The sequence below is a fragment of the Hydra vulgaris genome, chromosome 07 (assembly GCF_038396675.1).
Source record: "Hydra vulgaris chromosome 07, alternate assembly HydraT2T_AEP".
NCBI classification, from domain to species: Eukaryota; Metazoa; Cnidaria; class Hydrozoa; order Anthoathecata; family Hydridae; genus Hydra; species Hydra vulgaris.
The window spans coordinates 34,492,501-34,517,500 of NC_088926.1; the positions used below are offsets into that span (position 1 = coordinate 34,492,501).

At 25.7% G+C, this 25,000-nt stretch overlaps 2 protein-coding genes across 2 annotated transcripts in view; both read left to right on the forward strand.

Annotated features, from left to right (window-relative positions):
* LOC100201174 (dual specificity protein phosphatase CDC14A) overlaps positions 1-20,922 on the forward strand; it is a 65,574-nt gene extending 44,652 nt beyond the window's left edge. The window contains exons 12-19 of the mRNA XM_065801691.1: positions 429-516; positions 8,796-8,846; positions 9,018-9,073; positions 9,500-9,594; positions 11,557-11,732; positions 12,060-12,107; positions 12,178-12,270; positions 20,783-20,922. Of these exons, the coding sequence (XP_065657763.1) occupies positions 429-516; positions 8,796-8,846; positions 9,018-9,073; positions 9,500-9,594; positions 11,557-11,732; positions 12,060-12,107; positions 12,178-12,270; positions 20,783-20,858 (683 nt within the window). The 3' untranslated portion in view covers positions 20,859-20,922. The remainder of the gene's footprint in view (positions 1-428; positions 517-8,795; positions 8,847-9,017; positions 9,074-9,499; positions 9,595-11,556; positions 11,733-12,059; positions 12,108-12,177; positions 12,271-20,782) is intronic.
* Positions 20,923-21,491: 569 nt separating this feature from the next.
* LOC100203838 (ATP-dependent DNA helicase PIF1) overlaps positions 21,492-25,000 on the forward strand; it is a 9,141-nt gene continuing 5,632 nt past the window's right edge. The window contains exon 1 of the mRNA XM_065801690.1: positions 21,492-23,355. Within this exon, the coding sequence (XP_065657762.1) occupies positions 22,503-23,355 (853 nt within the window). The 5' untranslated portion in view covers positions 21,492-22,502. The remainder of the gene's footprint in view (positions 23,356-25,000) is intronic.

The window sequence follows — 25,000 nt, forward strand, 5'->3', positions numbered from 1 at the left end:
ATTCTATTAAATGTTATAGTTCTAATTCACAAAATAACCTCGATTGCTATCACAAAACTAGCCCATGACATTAGGGCTCACGGAGCCCTTTCGCTGCCAACAAACGGGCTCAAATTGCAGCGTAAGGGCTCAAATAGTAGCATAAGGGCGCAAAAAGCAACGTGAGGGCTTTTTACGTAGCGTCAAAGCTCATGAAATGCAGAGTAAGGGCTCACAAAAACTACTACTACTACTACTACTACTATATATAAATGTGTTTATGTATATATATATATATACAGTACATATATATATATACATGCATGCGTGCATGTATAAATACATACACAAAATAAATTAATATACTTTATATGTATAATATTTACATGTATAATACTACATTAATAATAAATGCATATAGTATTGATAAAAAAAAATTTTTTATATAGCCGGTCTGGGAAGAACAGGAACTTTAATAGCTTGCTATATAATGAAGCACTATCGATTTACTGCAGCACAGGCAATAGCATGGATTCGGTATGCTTTTAACATCAATAAAAATTATAATATTAGGTCATAATGTACAGACAAGGACATTACAACATAATAGGTTTTCTAGAATAGTGTCTAAAATATTTTTATATTACAATTAAGTTACCTGATAATTTGTTTTTTATGCTTTACTTTAAATACATTTAAAAAATATTTTTTTAACAAAATTTAATAAATAATTTCAGACCATGTTTCACATGCAACATTTGCTTTTGGCACATGCTTTACTTAACTTTAGTTTTAAATTATTTTGTTTGAAATTATTTAGTTCTTTAAACTGTGATTGTTTAAGTTTTAAACATTAGGTTATTGTTAAGCATTTTTAACAACAATTTGTTAAAAGAGTTTATTCCAGTTAATCAAGTTAAACAATTTATTCCAGTTAATTCAAGTTAAACAATGCTTTTATTAAATAAAAAATAATCAGGACTCAACAATTCACCAAACTTGCGAATGTTTAACATAAAATTGACAAATGTGTGAATGTTTAGCATAAAATTGATGGAAAAACAAATGTAGAGATCACCAACTATTCTTTATTCAACGTTTGCTTTAAAATTTCAAAAACAAAGCTGTTAAAATTTTACCATTTTTGTTTTTAAGTTTGTTATTAAATATTTATTTTACACTAAGTAGCATTATTTTTGTTTTAAAGATATTTAAAAATACCAACGAAAAAATTCTGTTAGCATTCTTCGAATTGGCAAAAAAAAATTTAAATTTAAATTTTTGTACTTGATTTAGATGCAGTCTTCTCCATTAGTTTAGGATATTTAATTTATATAAGTGCTTGCAGTAAAACCTTCAATTTGTCATTTAATTATTTTATTGAGAATTAAAATGTTTTTTTTTCTTCTGTTTTTAATCATTTTATTAAGAAATAAAATAAAACAAGTGTTTTTCTATTTTTGTTTTATTTAGAGTTGAAATAAAACTTTTTTTTTAAATAAAATTTTTTCTGTTTTTATTCTAATTATTTTCTTTAGAATTTTTTTTTTATCATTTTTATTATAACTAAAATGGCAAATAAAAATTAGGTTTTAAAATTGTCACTCCAGCCTAAAAATGTTTATGATAAATTATAAACAGAGAAGGCTTAACTTTTAACATTTGTAAATAAATATTGAGAACATCAGTGTTTGTCAAAAAAAAAAGTTTGTCAAATATTAAAGTTACAAAAAAAAAACAAAAAAAAAACGCAAAGTTTATATGGTATTGGATACTCTTCAAGTCATTAACATGTCATAAACAAAGTCAATATTTTTTGGTCAATAATAATTTGCCATTAACAATGTCATAAACATTCAGAAGTTAACAAGAACTTTCTTTTTAAATTGTCTGCTCTTTTGCACAGAATTGTCTGTTTTATTAAAATAGTTTTATTAAATTAATAAAACAGTAAAAGTAAAAATAAAAACTTATTTAAGTTTTTATTTTTAATTTATTATTTTAATATTAAAGTAAAGAAAATTAATTTATAATATCATTTTTATTGTGATTGAAAAATAATATTATTGTGAGGTGATTGAATAGTCATGGTGTAATTAAACTATATAGAAACATAAACATAACTTAAGTTTAGATAAACTATATGTTTATATATAATATATATTAGAGTTGCATTATTCTTCAAATTTTATTTATGTCAAGTAATTTATTATAATTTAAAAGCGATTTCCAAAAAAGATAAATTATCAAATAATTAAAGATACTAAAAAGTTATTTAGAAAAGATGTTTACTTTTTAAAAAGTAATGATTCTTGATTAACAATTTGTTCAATTATGTTGGAACTCAACTTTTCAGCTATATTAGCATCTCCAAGTTTACAACTCATAGTAAATTAGTTCCAGAGCATCAGACCACGGAAATGGAGAATTTTGTCAATTAAGATTTACTGAACAGTTTTTAAAGTCTTTCTACTGGTCGAGCGTTGTATCAGTTTGATGTTTTTTAAAAAGTATTTTTATAAATCCTCAAAGTTTTTTTCCAACTAACGGTGAAACATAAATTGTATGATTTGAAGACATTTATTTGATAAATATTTTTTAATAGGTTTAAATTTTTTCTTTCTTGATTATGACTAAGCATTTATTCTTTACAAAAAGTTATTAAAAAGCTTAAATTGTACAGGATTTGGGTCAATATTATTTTTACAAAATTGAATTAATGCTTTCCTTTTAATGCTCTTCCTTTATAACATATCCAAAAAGGAACAGGTTACTATTGTATTCTGTTAAGTTTAGTTCTTGGTCCATCAATAATTTTAATTCTATATCAATGAACAAGCTGACCTATGGTCCAATTATGGCTCATGCATTTCAACAAAAAATAATGTAACCTTATGCATATCAGCCAGTCCAAATCTATTCCCGGCATTTATTTCATTGATAAAAACAACTCAAACAGCTAAGTCAAAAGTATTCAGCTAGAATCAATAACATTGGAAAGATACTGTTAAACTGTTTACCTAAAATAAAAGAGTAAGAAATCTTTAAAAACACATTAGTGCTATATAATGTATACAACATTGTGTCAAGAATTGAAGCCCTTTTATTACAAAAAGAAAAATGAAAAATCGTTCCTGAGAAAAACATGTATTTTATCCAAAATGTCAAATGTGAAAATTAAGTTGATCAACAGGTATATTGACCCAATGTACATTATGCTCATTTATATTCTTTGCAAATGTTTTAATCACAAAATTAATAGTAGCTGCCTAGTTCGATTTAACTTTTGATTTCAATTGGTTCGATTTAACTTTTTCAACAATCAGGTTACAGATACTTAAAGCATTCTTGAGTTTGAGTTTGTCAATATCTCTACTATTGAAAGTTTTCAAAAAATTTAGATCTGCAATTAACATAATTACCACATCTCATCAGTGTTTTGCTGCAGCTTTTTCAGCAAGCTAATGATGAGCGTACAGCTCATTTGTGTTATTCAAATTACAAATAAATAAATAAATAATATAGATATATGTAAATAAAATATAGATTAGTACTTTTTAAAAAATAAAACCTTTATAGTGTGACTTATACAAATAGTAATAACTAATAAATAAGTCATATTTGTTTTATTAATCCAAAAAGTTTACCAAAATATTTTTTCTCATAATTTTTACACAAAAGGTTGTTAATCATGTAATTTAGTTTGTAGAATTTTTAAAACAGCACATTGTCACAGAGAGAAATTAAATTTTGAGTTACTGAAAACTTTTTTTTTTTTATAAAATGTCTCATAATCATAACTCATAATCATAAAATTGTTTTTAAAAAATGTATTTTTTAAAAACAATTTTATGTATTTTAAAGTATTTTAGTAAAATATTTTAAAATTTTGATCTTTGTAAAATGTTTCAGATAAATATCTGAACTATGAACATTTTAAAAAGTCCTGCAAAAAAATACTAAGTACTGGTGTCAAGCTTTTTTTATTTATTTGTTGTAGCATAGAAAACTTAAGTATTGTTTTTTCAAAAGAAAAAGTTTATTTTTAAGTTTTTTTTAATATATTTTAATTTAGTTTTCTTTTTTTTTTCCTGTATTTATTTAGGCCACTACAGTTTAGACTAATCTTTTTAAACTATTGCAATTTTAAATTATTACAAGTTATTCAACCCTTTAACTACCAAGCATAAGTTGCCTTAACTTTTATTGACAACATAAGTTAACAACAACTTTAGTTGACAACGTAACTGGTTTGCACCTTATCCTCACTATGACTAATCTAGGCTCTGAGCCAACACTGAAGTGGTGAAATTACTACAGTTGCAGTTACACATACAGTTGCCAAGCCTAATATGGTGCTATGTTGAAAATAATCTTCCATTATTGATATAATAATAGCTTTTGTGTACTTTATACAACTTATGTATGATCACCTGGGTTGGGGTCAAATATGTATTTGTTTTTGTATTTGGTAATTATAGGCTATGTTACGGTATTTAGTATTTCTATTTGGTTTTAAAAAATTATAAATATTTGTATTTGTTTTTTTATTTGATAAAATATAATTGTAGTTTCATAAACTAGGTATTATTCTTTTATAATCTTTTTTATTCTTTTTTATTTTTAAAACTAAAGTAGTTAAAAATTTGTTTTTAAGTTTTTAAAAGACTCATTTTCATTCTTCTATTTAGTATACCATTTTATCAGTATTGACTTAAAAAGATGTTTCTATTTTTTCCTTATCTAAAATACATATATTTGAATTTGTATTTGTATTTGATCAAATGTATTTGATGCCAAACCTAATGTCCACATCTTGAGTAGGGCATCCAATACCGGACCAAAAATGGAATACCGCTTTTTCCGAATTAGGTTAAGTGAAAACCGAAATACCGGTATTTACAATTACTAAAAAAAAAATTAAGTAAAACCCAAAGCAACAATTAAATGGTTCCAAAACTTTATTTTTAAGTTAAAATAATATATATAATTATTTAATTTGAAACAAAAAACATAAAGTTATTTAATATTAAAATAGACCCGCAAAAAACATAAATTACTTAAAGTTTTGTCATTTAAAGATGATCGAATTTTCGTACATAACATTCCCAATGAAGAGAAAGCCGTTCAGCTTCTACGCTTGTTGGGGGAATAATTAAAATATAATCATAGACCAACGTCAAGTTGGTACCACGTGTACCGTCTTCCTCATATATAGAAAGTTCTTTTCATTACATTTTAGTCAAATCGTTAATATTTCGCTTTGTTTTTGGTACTGTTTTCATTTTCATCTCATTATTTATGGCGATGTCTAGCTGCTCCTTTAATGTCAAGCTCAAAGGTTCGTCTTCGCACATTATGGTATCTTCGTCATTATATGTTTCTGTAGGGAATGCTGTAGTTTCAGTTTGTACAGATGAGAGCTGCTGGATAAGATACACAATTAAATTTACCAAAGCAGTTTTAGTTAGCTGATCAAATATGATATCTGAACCAAAATTATTTTGGGCTTGATCTCCTTTATGAAGATATTGTATGAGATAAGATAAATTTGTGCGTCTTTCTTTTATTCTTTTAATTAAGGAGGTCTTTATATTGTTACTTAATGGTCCTACGCCTAAATTTTGCAGCATTAATGCCAGGGTAGCTTCAGCTGATAGTAGATTAGCGTCTCTCCGACATAAAGCCTCTACAGCCAATTTCACTGATAACAACATGGAAACTGTTCATAATATTAATTCTAATTCAGATTCTGTAAAATTAATACTCGAGTTTAAGTCAATCAGGGCTTTTTGAATAGAATTTTTTAGTTTATAAAAACGCTCTAGCATAAAAAGTAAGCTGTTCCATCTGGTCTTATTATCTAATATTAATGACAGATTATTACCCTGTTCAGTTTTTACATAAATTTGAAGGGTTTCATTTTTTGTTGGTGATCGTCTGAACAACTTTACAACTTTTCTAACTTTGCTTATCAATGAAGCCAAATTATTTGCAAGTTCATTTGAATTTGGTGAGCTCTGAAAAATCTTTAGTCCGTCTAAATGGTCTTTATTATATTCATCGGAAATCTCACCATCACTATCTTCATCAGATTCAAAATAATCATCTGTTGATTCCACAACTGTTATTTTATACAAGACATCAACCACAGCAAATGGATTCCATGGGTTAGACAAAGTTGTTGGTCGATGGACATTAATCGGCCTACTTTCTTCATAACCGAAGCATCATCGTGATCAATTTTTAAGTTGTGTTATTTCAGTATGTTTTCAATTAACTTAACACACATTTCTGCTGGGAAATGTCCATTAACTCTTGCTTAACCCAAATTTCAAAATCTATTTCGAGAATGAACATTAATGTTCAAATAACGTCTGTTTTTTATTTTAAGTCCACTTGTCAAACATAAAACTAAATCAATTTCCTTGATGTTGAAGTTCAGATAATTCTTCTGTTATTGAATTTCGAATTTTAGTAGCATATTTCATAACTATTTGGCGAATGGATTCAGATGATTTTGGCGCATCAAAACCTCGAGCTACCAGCGATTTTCTTAGCTCATTAGATGTTATAAAAACTCTAAATGGCAAGCCATTGGTGGCCCTCATTTTAGCTAAAACATTTGGCAGTGTATCTTCGTCTTCGCTTTTCGTATAAAAAATGTTGTAATTTTATTTCTGGGCCTATCGAGTTGCAAATCAGGCGTAGTCGAAACACCAGCAGTAGATAGCGAAGTTGAAAGTTCAACTTGATAACGTTTCAATAAATTTATTTGGTGAGAAGTTCTTAAATATGTATGGAGTCCACTAGTCGAGCCACCACAGATCTTCATTTTTCTAGCACATTTTTTACATTTTGCTGCAGCTCCAGACTTTTCGCGCAAAAAGTAATTCCACACAGAGTTTTTGTCCTGAAGTCATTTTTTAAAATCTTCAAATACTTTTGGTTTATCAGCCATGGCAGCACGTTTTTGAATACTATAATTTGCAAAATATGAAAAACAATATTGAAATACAAAATAAATGAATATTAAAAATTTATAAAAATGAAGATAAAGATATGAACTTATATGAATTTAATATAATTATATGAATTACATATTGAATTATATGAACTTTTCATATAATTATATTTTATTTCGTTAAATGTGTTATACTTTAAACTGACTGCGAATCATAAACAAAAATAATATAAACTACACATATATATACACATTATTTTGCAATCGCAATTCCCAAGCAGTCTTAAAAAGAGTGCTTATACAAGCCTATAAGTCATTACTTCCAAAATCGTTTTCTATTTTGAGAAGTTGTTATTTTAAGCACGCGCAAACCAGTGATTACAAAATATCAAATATCAGACGAGATTTAAAACATGAAAAAAAATATAACATCTCTATATTATATTAATAAGAAAACATAACTAAATCTGTAATAGAGATGTAGTTATGTCTTTATATTATATAGAGATGTTTTTAGGTTTTTTTATCTTGCCTATGAAAACGTTTGTGTTAAATATTTATTCTTTTTTAATTTATTCTTTGTCTTTATTTGTTGTTGTTATATTTACAAATATATATAAAACAAATAAAATGAAGCACAACACAACAAAGTTACAAAAAACAAAGTGAAAAATTTTTTTGTTATTCATTTTTATAATCAAAGTTTATTTCTGTGATATTTTCATGCTTATAACTCTCTAAAAAAGTCTGTGTCAAAACACGCACGAAGTCTAATGGAACAGTTTCTGTGCGATGAAAAAAATAATTGAAATACCATTATATACCGGTATTGAGAACTCGGTATCGGTAATAGAAATGGCCGGTAAACCGGGATACCGGTTTTTGGTATACCGGTATTGGATGCCCTAATCTTGAGTTCTGCTCTTCTGCATAAAATCTTCATGGAAATATTTGTGCTTTTAAAGCAGTGCCAAAAAGAGCCTTGTGAATCGTGTATTGCATAACTTGTGTATTGTTTCAAGATTTAAAAATGTCAGCAAAGACAAGCTGCATTCAGTAAGTAATCACTTAAGGACAGTTAATATAGAGGTGACCTCATCCAGTATTTCAAGATGTACCGCTGTCTTAACAAAGTTGAAATTTGTATACTGAACCAACTAGCTCCAGCACTAAGTTAGCAGGACCTGTTAGAAGTCTCTGTGATCAATGTGATTGACTTCAACATCAAACAGTTGCTAATGTGCTTAAAGGGAATTCTTTTTCTGCCTTTGTTTTATATTTGACTGGGATATTTTTCTGAACTTCATCATACCTGCGGTATCAGTTACAGTCATTAAAATCAACTGAACTTACTTTTTCTGGAATTTCTGCTAAAAAACAAAACAATTTTTCAAAGTGGGCTTCGCTAGTTGGATCAAACTTCATTAGTTGGTTGCAAATTTTGTTAGTTGGTTGCAAACTTCTTTAGTTGGTTGCAAATGCTTTTTAATATTTTTTAATGCTTTTAAGTATTTTGTTACAAATTATTTGTATTATTATTTTTGTCTTTATTATTATTATTGTAATTGTTGTTATTATTATTATAAGACTTATGTTATTATTATTATAAAACCTCATTCTTTAAATTGCATTCTTAAATAAATAAATGCAATTTGCAGGCTTAAGTTCGCCCATCTATCATTTATTCACATGGCACAAAATGTTAATTCAAAACTTGTTCTACCATATTCTTACCTTAGTTTTGAGAAAGTTTTTATTTGCAGCTTTTTTAGTTTTTTTTGAAACTTTCAAGTTTTATGGTGTTCTTTATTATTGTTATTATTTCTTTATTTTTTTGTTTTGTTTTATTTAGATTGTGTCGTCCAGGATCTATTATTGGTCCTCAACAGCATTTTCTCGAAGAGTATGAACTTGTTGTTATAGCTACAAATAATTGTTGTTGTTTTTTCTTTTTTAAGTAGAAGTCATTAAATTCCAAGTTTACTATTATGTTGTATTAAAATTAAAAACATGTAAATTACAAGCTGTAGATTTTAATTAACATTTTTATTGCATATGTTCATATATTTTTCAGAAAACAAACAGCAATGTGGATACAGGGAGATATTTACAAATCACGGTTAAAATCAGGTATATTAAGAATCGTTTTCTCTTTTGCAGTTTTAGAAAATAATTTCAGTGTCTAAATATCACTGCATCAATGATCCAACATTTATTAGTTGGCCAATTATTGGCCAATTTACCTTTTTTAACTTAAAAGATTTTTTTGTCATGGCTCTAATTATATTAATTATTTTAATTATTATTCTAATTATATTAATTATTTTAATTATTACTCTAATTATATTATTATACATTGAAAAAAAGATTTTTTTATTATCATTAAAATAAATGATTTAAAATTTAGTAAATATTTAGAGGTAAATATTTAAACCTTGTGTTTTGTTTTATTCTACCTTAAATTTTGTTCTCTACCTTAGGTTTTGTTTTATTTGACCTTAAGTTAAGTTTTCTTTTGTTCTTTATTTAAAAATTATATAAATAAAATTTGTTTAGAAATACCAGAAAATAATATTGAGAACATTTTACAAGGAGTGGACTCAATATCATTACTTGATTCAAACCAAGATTTTAATCATGAAATTTCAAAGGTTTGAATTAAAATTATTTAACTTATAACTTATTTTGTATTATATGTGTCTAGGTTTAAATTTTTCTTGGAACTTTATTCTTCTTTTTTTTTATCACAAGTTCACTCTCAAATATAACAAAAACAAAGCTGCAAGCTTCTATAAATTTAATTGGTAGTTGTACATCGACACAACAAATAGAGATATTTCTAAAGCAAACAGTTTAACATCCAAGAATAAAAGTTTTTGAACAGTAGCTACTGTAAAGGGATACAATTTTGATGGATCTCATATTATGTGTGTCACTAAATGCCAAATAAAGCAAGTTTGAAAAATGAAAAAGTTCCTCATGAACCATCTCAGATTTGCCAAAACTTTTTGATTTTGAGAAAACACTATTTAGTGGATTATTTTGCATAGATTTGTCTTCTTCAAGCAAAAAAAAAAAAAATTATAATATTTTTTAACAGCTGAAGCAACAGATATTTCAACAAGCATTTTAAGCAACAGAAAAATAAACAAACTTAAGTTCTGCAATTTATTTTTAATTTAAATTTTAATTAAAAAAAAGTATGGCAGTGAGCATTCTATTTTGGTATTAAACTCTGTTGGTTTTGTGTCCTAGCTGGGACACAAGTTTCACAAAATTCTATAATACCTGGGACCAGGTATTATAGAAGGTGCATCTTCTCTCCAAATTAAACTTTGAATTGTGTTTTCTATAGAAACTTTATCAACAAAAATAAATTTCTTTGATGCACTGAACCAGCTGTATATTTTACTTAGTGTGTCAAGGGGTTAAGTGATTAAAAGACTACAACAAAATATTTTACATTTTAACCTTTTGCCACAAGACACTTTACACTGTTAGAAAATTGATAAATTAAAACTTAAAAAAATAAAGTGAATAAAAATAAAAATGAACAGTAAATAAATGTTTTAAGTTGTCTGATACCTTAACAAACATGTTTTTTATCTTTTTAAAAATAAATCTTGCACTCAATTTTTTTTTTTTTAAATCCTCTTGCTTGTGTTACAGAAGGGTGTTTGTACTGTCTGGGCTAATTATCATAATTAATAATTGTTATTCATAATTATCGTAATTAATAATTGTTATTCATAATTATCATAATTAATAATTCTTAGTCATAATTATCATAATTAATAATTGTTAGTCATAATTATCATAATCTTTGTCTAAATCTTGTTTTCATTTTTTTTTTCTAAAGAGTTGTAGAAATACAAGAGTTGTATTTCTACACAACAAAAATATTGACAATAGCTTTTTGTGTTATATCACTTATGTTAATAACATTTTTCATGCGCAATTTGATCAACATAAATGAAACTTTAAATTAGTAAAAAATTTAAAGAGAGTAAGGCAACTACTATTAGATAATTATGTACATCACTTTTGTTTTTAATTGTGTACATCACTTGTTTTTAATTGTGTACACCACTTTTGCTGTATTAATGTTTATGTAATTTGCTTTATGATTTTGAGTATTTATGTAAATAAATATACTCTTTTTTTACTTGTTTGTTTTTGTTACTGTGTTTATCTTCCATTGAAATAACAAAGTTTTTATGTCTATCAGCAACCCTCGGAATTAGGGTCGGCATTCGGCAATGCTGACCTAGCTGCTGACTTGAAAGTGTTTGAGGTCGGCAAAAAATTGCCAACCTCGTTTCTATGTTTTATGGTAAGACCTTTGTATCAAATTTAATTTTTGTCGACCTGATGCCGACCTTAATTAATTTTTGCCGACCTCTTAAGGATTGAGGTCGGCAAATTATTGCCGACCTCATTTTTCCTTATTCCGAGGGTTGCTATCAGAAATATATGTTAAAACTTGATACAATTTGCTAAAGTAGGTTTGTATAAATCTTAGTTATTTTTTATTATATTTATAAATATTGAGTATTTTGTAATGCTTGTAGAAAAACAATGAAGGATAACATTGATTTTGGAATTTTTTTAAGGATAATAAACCTTTACGTGCAACTTATCGCCACTTGATTTCTGAGAGTGCAGAAACAAATAATAATCTCAAGTTAATACAAACTGATAGTAATTTAAAACAACCTGAAATTAGTCAAGGAGATGAATTACTTATGCTAAAATGGAATCGAAATAATCATTCTCATCCAAAGTCACAGTAAAAATTTTTAATTTGGGTTTCAAGTTTTTAGTTTTGTTTCTTTTTAGCTTCATAATAGTTAATTGTAATGAAATTTTAAACTATAAGTAAATTTTATTAAATATGATTTAATGAAAATTAATATATTAATTATTTGATAATATAATTACTGTATTTCTTTAAGTTATAATAAATATTTTAAGTAATAAAGAATAAATAATAATGATAATAAATAATTAAATAAATTTGATATACCTAAGTACTATAACTAATAGTATATTAATCAATATATTATAACTATTACTATAATTAATATATAAAAAGTTAGTTTAAATTTTTTTTTAGTTTAAATGACGGTATGTTAACTCGTTCAAAATTGCAAGCTATACCACGGTTTGTTTAATTTCTTTTTTTCTTTTTTTATTTGCAATTTCAAAATTGAAATAAAACTTTTTTTTTTTAGGGCTACATCGCTTGGAAGCAATGTTCAAAAATCACGTTTAGTAAACACCCGTCGAGTTAATAGAGCTTCTACTAGCCATCACCTTTTAAGATCGTAAGTTTATGTGATGCTTATTTTTTTGTAACTACTATTATGTATTTGTCTATATTTGAATATTTACAAAATTTCTAACCTGACAAGGTCAATATTAAAACAATCCTTACTAGCAATCATTACATACAAAATCTGAAAATTTAAAATTAAATGAAATAATAATAAATTAAAATAGTTAAATCTTTAAATTAACAACAGATAAAATCCCCATCACCAAGATAAACTTTATTGAAATTTTGAGATTTTTACTAGTGAAAATTCTTTTGTACAAATAGATACCTTTAAAATGCTCTGAAGAGTACTAAAATAAAATGAATTTCCTGTGTTGATAATAACACAATTGATAAACTGAGTTTGTTATAACTTTGATATCTATTTCAAAAGTCTGCTTGAAAAAAAAAAAGTGTAAAAAACTTATAATTAAATTGTTTATGCGACACAAAGATTGCAAAAAGTGACCAACGGAGCCGTCCAGTTACGTAGACCTGGGAGATGTGAAAATAAAAACAGATTGTAGATGGTGTCATTGAATAAAAAATAAAAATCATAAGAAAATATAAAACATGTGGCAAGACTTTTATGAAGTAGAAAAACGAAGAACAGACGATAAGGGGGTATGGGGAGGAACAACTAACACTCTAGTCACTCTGAGTGTTGAACATATGCAACAAAGAACAAATATTTGATATACTGATTTTAGAGACTGTTGATGTCTACAGGTGTGATGGTGTAGTGCATTAGTATGTACCGTTTGGTCGTCTCGTATGGTCTCGTTATGTTTTCTTTCACTTTCAAATTGGGTGAATAGAAAGCTTAACACACTCACTCCTTGCGCTTATGGGCTAGCACATCAGAGACAGACGTAAGACCTACAGAATGGATTTCAATTGATCGAATGCACACATTAGTCACTGTAGGCCACAAGCCATCGCTCTTAGCCAAAAGAGCTACTGCCCCGTGCTGGTGTGGAATGATGTACTATGGAGTGAGATTTTAGATCCAAGCACATAGTCAGCGAGCGCTGATCTGACGTGCATTGTGGAGCTTCCGAATGAATGTGTGCGTGAGTGTCAGTGTAGTCATTAGGTTATTAAGCGCCGTAACCACATCCAGCGGGATAGCCTAATGTCCATTTTGTCGTTGTGGTGTACATTGGAAAAAGTTGGGGCTCACCAGCCACAAAGAATAAATTTGTTTAAAGTGACCAACGGAGCCGTCCAGTTATGTAGACCTGGGAGATGTGAAAATAGAAGTAGATTGTAGATGATGTCATTGGGTGAGAATCATAAATGAATATAAAGACTATTCTGCAGGAGGAATAAAAAGTTAGGTCTCAGGGATAGGGTGAACAATAACTCACGCTCTAGTCATCCTAAACAAATGATGAAACAATGTTTAGTCTATGACTAAACAAGTCAATATAGATCCGCTGGTTTATAAACAGCAACCATGGTTAAAATTATCGCACCATACAAAAACAATAAAATAAGTAGATAACAAAATATAAAGTAAAATGATAAAAAATATAAGTATGAGCAATATAAAAAGAAAAAATAGGCTAGTAAATGTGCTACTATATATGGTCTAAACTCTAGATAACAAACTGAAAACTGATAATCACCTGTGTGAGATAAAAGTATATAAATGTCGTTAATGTAACAAATTCATAAGAGGTAAAAAATGTTGGTGCCATGGTAACCAATCAGAATTAAGTAGTGGATAATGGTGATCCTCCTCCTCAGGGATGCACTGCGATCACCAATGACGTTTCAGAGAGCCCGAGACCTGCACTAACGCTACTCGTCAAGGGCGTGTCCTTGCAACAGATCTCACCGCCTGCACTCTACATCATGCTAGTCAATATTGCAATATAACAGGACTACACTACAAAAGCCAAAAATCCCAATCCCTATCCCAGTTTTTAATACAGCTCCAACATTCTTAGAGATTTCATGAGGGTGGTAAGGGATGCGCGTGGTGTGAATATACGCAAATATGTTAATACATATAAATATCATGTACACTTAATTAATGGTTAATAGGATTTTTATGCTAAATCTTTTTTTTTACTTTTGAGCGATTTTGTTATAGAAATACTCCACTGTGTGCCGTTTTAAAAATAAGATATAAACAAAAACAAACAAAAAAACTTTTAAGCTGAAGATGCTGGTCACAACAATCCAGCGAAAATTTCTTATAGGACCATCATTATTTATTTAAAGCAAAAGAAGACCTGAAAAGTAGTTCGCTAGTTATGTTAACTCTTTTCTTGTAGCATACTTTCTGTAATAAAGTGTAAAAAACTTATAATTAGGCTGTTTTTAATTGCGGTTTTGGCAGATTATTATATTATGGAGAGGGGAGAAGAACTATTGCAAATTGATAACTGTAATTATAAATTTTTTTATAGAGTTTGTTTTAATACCTAAGCATAAGCATTTTTAGCTCGATGAATAAGTGCCATGTTTTCTGAATAGTAAGGTAATAGTCATCAAAGGTTCAAATCCTCTGCTTGGATAAGAAAATAATTATTTTGTTTTTTAATTTTGCTGATTTTTTTAATACAATAACATAAATACATAAATTAATGACATATTAATAACAAATACAAAGATGAATAAGAATTTTTGGAGCACTTAGGAACAGTCACAGTAAAAAGATTAGGCCTAATTGAATGATGAATAACACGAAAATAAATTTTAGTAGATGGCACAAAAGAGTTGTACTGACATTTACACTTAGACACTTTGTTTGTACATAGCATTATATAAGTGAATTTTTTACAATTAAATATAACATTGTTTTTGCATATATGATATTCAATTGTAAAAATCCACTTATATAACTATTTATGCTATTTTTTTTTAATGCTTTTTTTTTTTTTTTACATTTGCATAATACATAATAAAGTTACGTCGTTACATTTTTATGGGTTCAGATTTGTTGTTAAATTTTTGTGGATTCTTTTTTTTTAATACAAATACAGTTTAACAAGATCCCAAAGTGCCGAAACAAGTTTTGTTCATACTAAAAAGAATGTTTATAAAAAATATTTTACGTCACAAAAATTTTTATTTTTTTTATTTTTTAAAGATGTTAACTTTTTTAAATTACTGCAATGATATTAATTACTGCAAAATGAGTTGACTGTTATTTAACTCGTTTTGCGTTATGTTATTAACTGTTATGTTATTACCTTCTTTTTTATTATTACTACAAGAGAATGTTATTTTTTTTTTTTTTTTTTTGATATTGAATAATTAAATTTGATATTACATTTAAAAAAATGTTTGATATTAATAAATTTCTTTCTTTTCTCAACATTTGTATAAATGAATTAAAATATGTTAAATTTTTGAATTATTAAATGATTGTTTTTTAAATTTCTAATTGCAGCTTTGCAACTACAAATGATTTTTTATTTAAAAAAGTTAGAGAGTAACAAATGAAAAAATTATATTATTTTATTTAAAATATTTATATTAATTAAAAATAAAATATTTACATATTAATTAAAAGTTTAGTAATAGTATTAGTAATATATTTAAATAAGTCCTCGTAGATAAAATGACAAGTAATTAAAAACCAAACGAAAAAAATTTTACAAAAATTTATGGTTTGTGAAATATAAACTTTAAGTAAAAAAAAAAAGCAATTGTTATTCATAGCAAGTAAGTTGATATCAAAATTTATTTATAGTTTTATTTTTGTTTTGAAAGAAATAATATTTACATTTTTCCAAATACATTTATTAAAATTATATCACTGTATATATCATTTATTAAAAAATCATCGCTGCAATTTAACTTGCTTTAAAAAAAAAGTTTAACTTACGTTTTGTGCAAATTTTTGATGCAGCCATTAATTTAAAAATTAATTTTGAGTAAAAAAAAATGTTTAGGAAGGAAAAAAAAACAATTACGATAAAAATGAGCTAATTTTTTTTAAGAATAAATAAAATTTAAATATTGAACAATATTTAGTAATATTTTTAAATAAATTTGACAGTTAAGTTAAACCCAAGCATTAACTTAAATATATTTTTTTAAATCAAAATTAAAAACTTTTGTAACAAATATTTTTACATAAACATATTTTAAAAGCTAATGTGCTTTTTTTAAAAATTACTTCTTTTATCTTACCGCTAGAGTAAGATAAAAGAAGTAATTAATTTTTAAAAAAAGCACACTAGCTTTTAAAATCCATTTATGTAAAAATATTTGTTACAATCAATCAATCAATCAATATATTTCTGAAATATTTGGTATTACATTTCAAGGTTGTTTACAAATAGTATAAACTACTAATATAAAGTAAACACCTAATGACAATAATTAAAATAGTAATGGTAATAATAATAAAAAATAATATTTATAATAGCAATAATAATTGTAATAATAAATAATAATAATAATAACATGTTATTTTAACAATAATAATAATAATATAGTAAATATAATAATTTAAATAAATCGGTATAACTTTCCAAACATCAATCGTTTATACATACAAAGTTACAGTTACAAACAGTAATAAACTGACAAAACGTAACAACTAACGATGACATAAAATTGACTGCTGCTAAAAAAAATTATAAGGATTTAGTAAATGTATTAATCATAGTTCTTATAATATAATAACTAAAATATATTGCAAATAATATGACTAAATAAATAAAATATAAACAGAAAAACACTGAGAAAATCACATCGAACATTACAAACAAAACAAGAAATTACCTTATATACTTTTGGGGAAAAAAAAGATAAAAAACAACAACAAAAAAGCGACAAAATAAAATTAAAAACAATAAAAATAAAGAAAAACGAAATAATTATAATACACGTATATTAAAATATATATAATAAATGGCTAAAATGAAAATAAAACAAATAATATTTAACTGTATAAAAAATTATATATGACTATTTAAAAATAATTAATAAAACAAAAAATAAAAATAAACTACTAAACTACAAAAAAATAAAACTAAACTAAACTAAAAAGTAAAACAATAAATTATTAACAAAAAATAATAAGTAAAACTTTTTACGCAAAAAAACTAAAGAAAAATCATTACTATAAGACTGCATAACAGCATAACTAAAAAATAAATCGTAAATAAAAAATCCTACAAATATATGAAAGAAAACTAAAGAAATATATGAAATAAAACTAAAGAAATATATGAAAAAATAATAAATCTTGATTTGCCGTTCTTTTTTCGATGTATAAAAAGTTTTTCGTTCTTTCTTTTCCATTCTTTTTATTTATTTCACTCATTAACTTTTTTAACTTCTATTTTCAATACTTCTTTACTTATTTTCTTTCAGATATTTCTTTTTCTTACCTTCTTTTAAATCATTTATTTATTCTTCTTTTTAGATGATTTTATTTTTTGTTTAATTTATAAATTTTTTCTTTTCCTTTTTTCCTCTTACTTAGTTATCTTTATCCGTTAGAAAAAAGCGTCCACCATTTGCGATGTCATTGCAAAGAAAAAAAAAAAAATATATATATATATATAGGCTTATTATATATATATATATATATATATATATATATATATATATATATATATATATATATATATATATATATAATAAGCCTGTAGATTGTGTCAAAAAAATGTATACTTTAATTATTTAAAAAAAAAAAATATTACAAAAGTTTGAATGACAATTATGAGTAGTAATAGAAAATATTAAAAATAGAGTAACTTAAAAGTTAAAAAATCATAAAAAGTTGCTTAACCAAAATTGCTTACTGCTTACATAAAATTGCGTAAAAGGCATATGTAAATCGCTCTACGCATAACGCTTTAAAACGAGGTCTGTACACCAACAAAAAACTGACTTTGTAGTTTTAGTCGAAGCTCACCTTCTCCATTTTAGTGTAATTTTTAAGTCTTTAAAATAATTAAAGTATACATTTTTTTGACACAATCTACAGGCTTATTATATATATATATATATATATATATATATATATATATATATATATATATATATATATATATATATATATATATATATATATATATATATATATATAGTTATAAGTTTATTTACATTTTTTGTTTTAAAAATAAGCATTTCTTATGAATTCATAAACCTTTTTATGCAAGTTATGTATTAGCATAATGCTGTGGATTTTATGTTTCACTGATTAAGAGGCGCAGCAGACAAAGTTTGGGGATCAAAACCTTTCATTGGATACTTTTTTTTAATTTTAATGTTTTATTTAAAAGTAGTTTTATGTTTTAACTAATATTATTGTTTATTTATTGTTATATTTAATATTTATTTTTATTTTTCAAAGTTACATAGAGTAAGTGCATCAATGCATACATAAATATAGCCAGTCATAGTGCAGCCTAAAAATTTTTAAATATTTTATTACGTCTTGGCAGTTAAGTATCCCTTTAAGCAAAAAAGACTTATAAATGTTAAAAAAATTTTATAAATTATCTTAAATTATACAATTATTATACACAATTATTCCATATACGATCCACAAACTTAAATTTATTGGCGTTTACACTTACAGACATCTGTACGCAACGCTATTTAATCAGATATTTTGTATTTGGATAATAGGTATTGTTTTTACATTAAACATTGTATATGCTATGCAATATAGTTACACTTGTGTATATTACCCGCTTGAATTAATTTGAATTGGTATATAATAGTTTATGCGGGTTCTAATTATAAATGTTTCAGTGAGTTCAAATGCATTTTAGTTTTTTCAATTTTGTTGCTTTTTAAATACAAAACAAAACAGTTAAAATAAAAAATGTGATCTTTACTCAACTTACAGGTGTTCACACAATCGTTACTCAAGTTATGAGACATTATAAGACGTAATCGTTACACAAGTTACGATACAGATGATTGTTGCTCTACTTGTTCTACAGACATTTACAATTTGTGCATAACGCTATACAAATGAAATTTTTACATTTACAGGATTTTAAATGACGTTTAACTATTTACATATCTGAATATAGATTTCTCACACTTTCTTTAAAAAAGGGCTGAAAGACTTTTTCTTGCCATTAACTCAGCTTTAATGACTGCTAAAAGAGTTCTGTGTCAAACACGCACGAGTGGGCACTATTAAGTAGCTTTTGTTTTGTTTTTTAGTAGATTTTTATAAGTTTTTTTTTTTTAAATGTTAAATGCTAAGTGCATTTAAGGGTTGCAATATCTTTGTTTTAAATGTTGAACTCATTTAAGGACTGCAGTGTTTTTGTTTAAATGTTGAACCCATTTAAAGACTGCAGTGTTTTTGTTTGAGTAAAGCACACATACAAACAAAAAAATTTGAACAAAATCAGTTTTACCAAATTAAGTTTTTCATTTCATATTTTTCATATTAAAAGTTTTTCATATATGTAACAATGTAATGATGCTCATATATGTAACAATGTCATGATGTAGGGGCTTAATGATAAGACTAAATTCGTCTTCTTCTAGCCCTGGTCATGTAATTATTTTTTATAAGTTATGACCGAAATTTTTTTTTATCGGCAAAAGTGTAAATAAATAAAATGTTCATTTATGTAATGATGTTCATATATGTAACAGAATTTTAATCTGGAAAATTTTTTGATTCTAAGAGAGGTCTCAAAAGAACATAAGAACATATATATATATATATATATATATATATATATATATATATATATATATATATATATATATATATATATATATAACAAAATGGCTAGCCCTGGTCATGTAATTGTTTTTTATAAGTTATGACTAAAATTTTTTTTATCGGCAAAAGTGTAAATAAATAAAATGTTCATTTATGTAACGATGTAATGATGTTCATATATGTAACGAAATTTTAATCTAGAAAATTTTTTGATTCCAAGAGAGGTTTTAAAAGAACATAAGAACATATATATATATATATATATAAAAAAATATATATATATATATATATATTAAATATATATATATATATATATATATATATATATATATATATATATATATATATATATATATATATAAAGTTCCATATTTGTTTTTCCTAATCTGGTGTATCAAAACCAAAAAAAATTGTTTTCATTTTTTTTTTTACTCATTATTTTTTAATATTTATTCAACTTGTAATAATTTTTTTTTTTAATAATAAAGTATAAAATCTTTAAATTGTACAATTTTTTTATTTATTTTTGTTTCAAATTGGTATTATTTTCAAACTGTTTTAATTTGTATTGTTCATTTTTTTAAGCTGTTTTAAATATTTTATATTGTTTCATTACAACATTAAAAAAACTTTTTATTTAATATTTTGTAATCAAACTGCTTATGGTAAACAATTAGGTTTTTAGGGCAGGTATTATGAGCTACAACATTTGTTACAAGTAACGAGTACAAACAAATGCTTTTATTAATTTATATGTACTAACATTTATTTAAGTAAAACTATACAAACATATGAAAATAGACAAATATTAAATGTATGTAAAAAAAAAAATTTTCATTTTTTTAAGGCGCTCTAATGGAAAAAAGAACATAGATCTCAGTTTTACACCAAATATGGCTGCAACATATTCTAAGGTTGTTTGATCAATTAACTATACTTTTTATTATAAAATCTGGTTGCAGACTTTGAATAATTTTATTATGAAAATACTTTTGTCCAGTTGTTATATGTGTTAAGCTGACTATTTTTTGACGATATATTTTCATAGAAGTTTGTAAAATACAGGTAAAAATGTACTCGATCTGATTATTAAAAAATAGGTAATTTTTTTCAGGTTTTTTTTACACCATTTTAACTTGTTTTTAACCATTTAATCATTTATTTTTTGAACTTTTGTAAAAAGTTTTTTCTTGTAGATTATTTTAATAATATAATTTTCAGGACTTTGCAAAAATTTTTGATATCATTAGTTTTATTGTTAGGTTTTTAATTTTAAATTCTTAAAATTTTAATGTTTTCAATTCAATAATAAAAAGAAAGAGAAAGGAAAAAAAAATAAAGCGAAAGAGAAAATTCTTTTTTCAATGCAGTTCCTTTTTTTGCAGAATTTTATGAAAGACTTATGAAAGAGGAATATTATTGAACTTTTGTATTTATTTATTTATTGTCTTGGGAATTATTACATCAAGGAGCAATAGCATTTGTTTAAACTAAATCAAAATCTACTGCATTCAGTAATTAATTTTTTTTTTTACAAATATCTACCCTTCTTTAAATTTTTTTTTTTTTTTTTTTTTTTTTTTGCATTTAAAAAAAAGATTTTTGTATATTTTTTTTTTTTCTGAACAAAATTCGTTTAGTTTAGTTGCGGTTGACTATTATCATATAAATACTATATCCAATATATATCTATGTAAATATATTCTGCTATTTTTTGAAATATGTTGTTTTTTTTCCCCACCTTAATTTGCAAACCACATTTATTTCTATTATGAATTTATATTTTAGTTGCAACCTTTCAAGCTTTATAGGTAAACATTTTGAGATTTAATTGAGATTAGCTGGTGATTTAATTTTTTTTCTTTTAAATTAAACTTGAGTTAGTTTAATTGAGATTCGATAGTGATTTTTAAGTACATTCATGGTTTTTTCCGTAAATTTTAAAATTTATAGAAATGTTTGAATGCAAATAATTTAGATTAGATAAACAGATAAACAGGTAAAACAAGTTGAACATTAATCAGATGACAGGTTGAATATGTTGAACAGTGATAAGATGACAAGCAAAACATGTTGAATTGTGATTAGATGACAGGTGAAATATGTTGAATAGTGATTAGACAACAGGTTAAATGTGTTGAACAGTGATTAGATGACAAGCAAAACATGTTGAACTATGATTAGATGACAGATGAAATATGTTGAATAGTGGTTAGATGACAGAGTAAAAGTGTTGAACAGTGGTTATATGACAACTGAAACATATGGAACTGTGATTTGGTGACAGTTTAAACATATTAAACAGTGGTTATATATGACAGGTGAAATATGTTGAATAGTGATTAGATGACAGGTTAATCATGTTGAACAGTCATTAAGCAACAGGTAAAACATGTTGAACAGTGATTAGTTAAATTATTATAATTTAAATAAATAATTGGTTGAAAGGTAATATCTAATTTAATAGATATAGGTAAAAATTTGTTAGAACTCAATCAGATATTTTTGAAATTTTATCATTTTAAATATTTTTTTGGACTTTTTTGTAAAGATCATAATTTATTAGAATGGAATGTTATGGCAATTTACAGTGCACACTTATTGTAGAAGTTTTGAATCAAAATGGACAGATTCAAAGGCGTCAGGAATTTTCGGGTGTTAATATAAAATTAGGACGTGACCAGTTTCGAGACATTTTAATTAAGTTCGCCAGTGAAACATACGCCTTAAAAGATTTTAGTATATTAGATAAGTTTTTGAGTATGGGTAAAACAACAATAATGTTCCAGAAACTTCGTACAAATTTATTAATATCAAATGCCCCCCCTGATCAGCTAGTTATTTTTTTAAAAATGATAAAAATTAAAGCAGCTATTCATAAGACAACAGCAACCGACCGCATTAAATTATATTCTAATGCAAAGAAATCATTTGAAGAGATCAGCCCAGTGACTTTGCAGGATGTTAAGTTATTTAAAGATAAACAAACCATGAGTACCCTTTCTTTAAAAAATTCAAATATGCAAGTTACTCCTATTCGCGCTACTAAACGTGGTCTAGAAGTTGTTGATGACAAGCCAAGAAAAAGACTTCATTCGTCTACCTCTGCAATTAGTTTGATGAAACTTGGAAATAAAGTAGAAATACCTAAAAAAGTGATATGTCCTGACTTAATACCTATTCATTCATCAGATGATAAAGCTGTAAAGCTCAATTGCTTATTAACTAAAGAGCAAGAAGGGGTAATCAGGGCTGTTAAACAAGGTTTCAATGTTTTCTTCACTGGAAGTGCCGGAACAGGAAAGTCATATTTGCTTAAAAGAATAATTGGTGCTCTTCCACCTGACACAACAGTGGCTTCTGCAAGTACAGGTGTTGCCGCATGTCAAATTGGTGGAGTTACATTGCACTCTTTTGCAGGTATTAAATAACAATTTATCATAAACAATCTAATCTTTTTGTGGCTTACTATATAATTATATATATATATATATATATATATATATATATATATATATATATATATATATATATATATATATATATATATATATATATATATATATATGTATATATATATATATATATATATATATATATATATATATATATATATATATATAATATATAATATATAAATTATGTTAGTGTATTCTACAAATAAAGTGCTCAATATTCTTAAAGAACAGAGCAATAATAAATTAGTAAAAACACTAATCTAATTTTTATCTTGGACAGCTTGTTTCTCAATCAGTAGGTTCATCAGGAAGAAGCTTCTTCCTAATGAACCTACTGATGGAGAAACAAGCTGTCCATAAATAAAAAATAGATAAGTGTTTTTACTAATTTATATATATATATATATATATATATATATATATATATATATATATATATATATATATATAAATAATTTAAATGTATATTTCATTATATAAACAAATAAAATTATATAAAAAATAAAGTTTACCTTAATAAATTTGTTTCTCCGCGCAGCGGCCTTGTTCATTGAGGTTTGTGTTTCGGAGTTAAAGAGTTGAGAGAGGGTTGTAACCATAAAAAGTAGCCTCCCCAACTGTAGTGGCCCTCTCGGCCATGGGAAGGTAAATAATTAAAAAAAAAAAGCTAATTAATCCTGTATTTTTTTATTCTTTTCTTGTAAATTTCTTCATTATTTGCTTTCTTGTTGTTCTTATCAGCATATTCCATCTGAATTTTAGACTTTTGGTCTTAATTCTTTGACTGTATCACCATCCAAGCTCCATTGTTGGAATTTTTTTAGTAACAGCACAGGTGCAATCAGTGTGATTTTGCAAAAATTTACTGAAAAATGCTTAGATATTAAACAAGGACATAACAAATTTTAATTTTTGTTATGTCCTTGGGTTTAAAGTGTATTTTACTAATCTGTTTTTCCAAAAACAAATCTGTTTTTTTCCAGTTCTGTCTGCTGTAAAATGAGCAGGTATCTTCATTAGACCACAGATCCAAGAAGATCATAGAGTGTGATGAGTTTGCCAAGCTCCTTAACAAATTTGAGTGAGTTGCTTGGAGCAGTTTCACAGTAGTGTTCATGGTTTTCTGGGTAATCATAAGGCAGAATGTAATTCCACAAAGTTGTAGTGTTGGTTCAGGTTTTCATAAACAATTATGCCAAATGGAGAATGTTACTCAAACTCCAACTCCAAGTCTCAATAAATTCAAGGAAAACTTGAGAGCTTACTTAGAGGTGCAAGGCGATCACTTTCATCAAGCTATATTGATCTTTGAACGTTGTTATTAAAGACAGTATAGAAAAAACATGATGGGGGAAAGAAAACATATATGCCTTATTAAAATATAACACATATTTTAATAAGGCATATATACTTCTCTAAAGAGCTAGAGAGACTCTAGCTCTTTAGAGAAGTACCCATTATAGTATTTGTAGAAAAGAGAAAGAGAAGCATGTTGCTTCTCTTTCTCTTTTCTATAGCCAACCTCCAACCATTACCACTATGTGATAATGGTTGGAGGTTGGCTGCAAGAGCAGGTATGTTTACAATGCCTTTTTGCACCTTGTCTA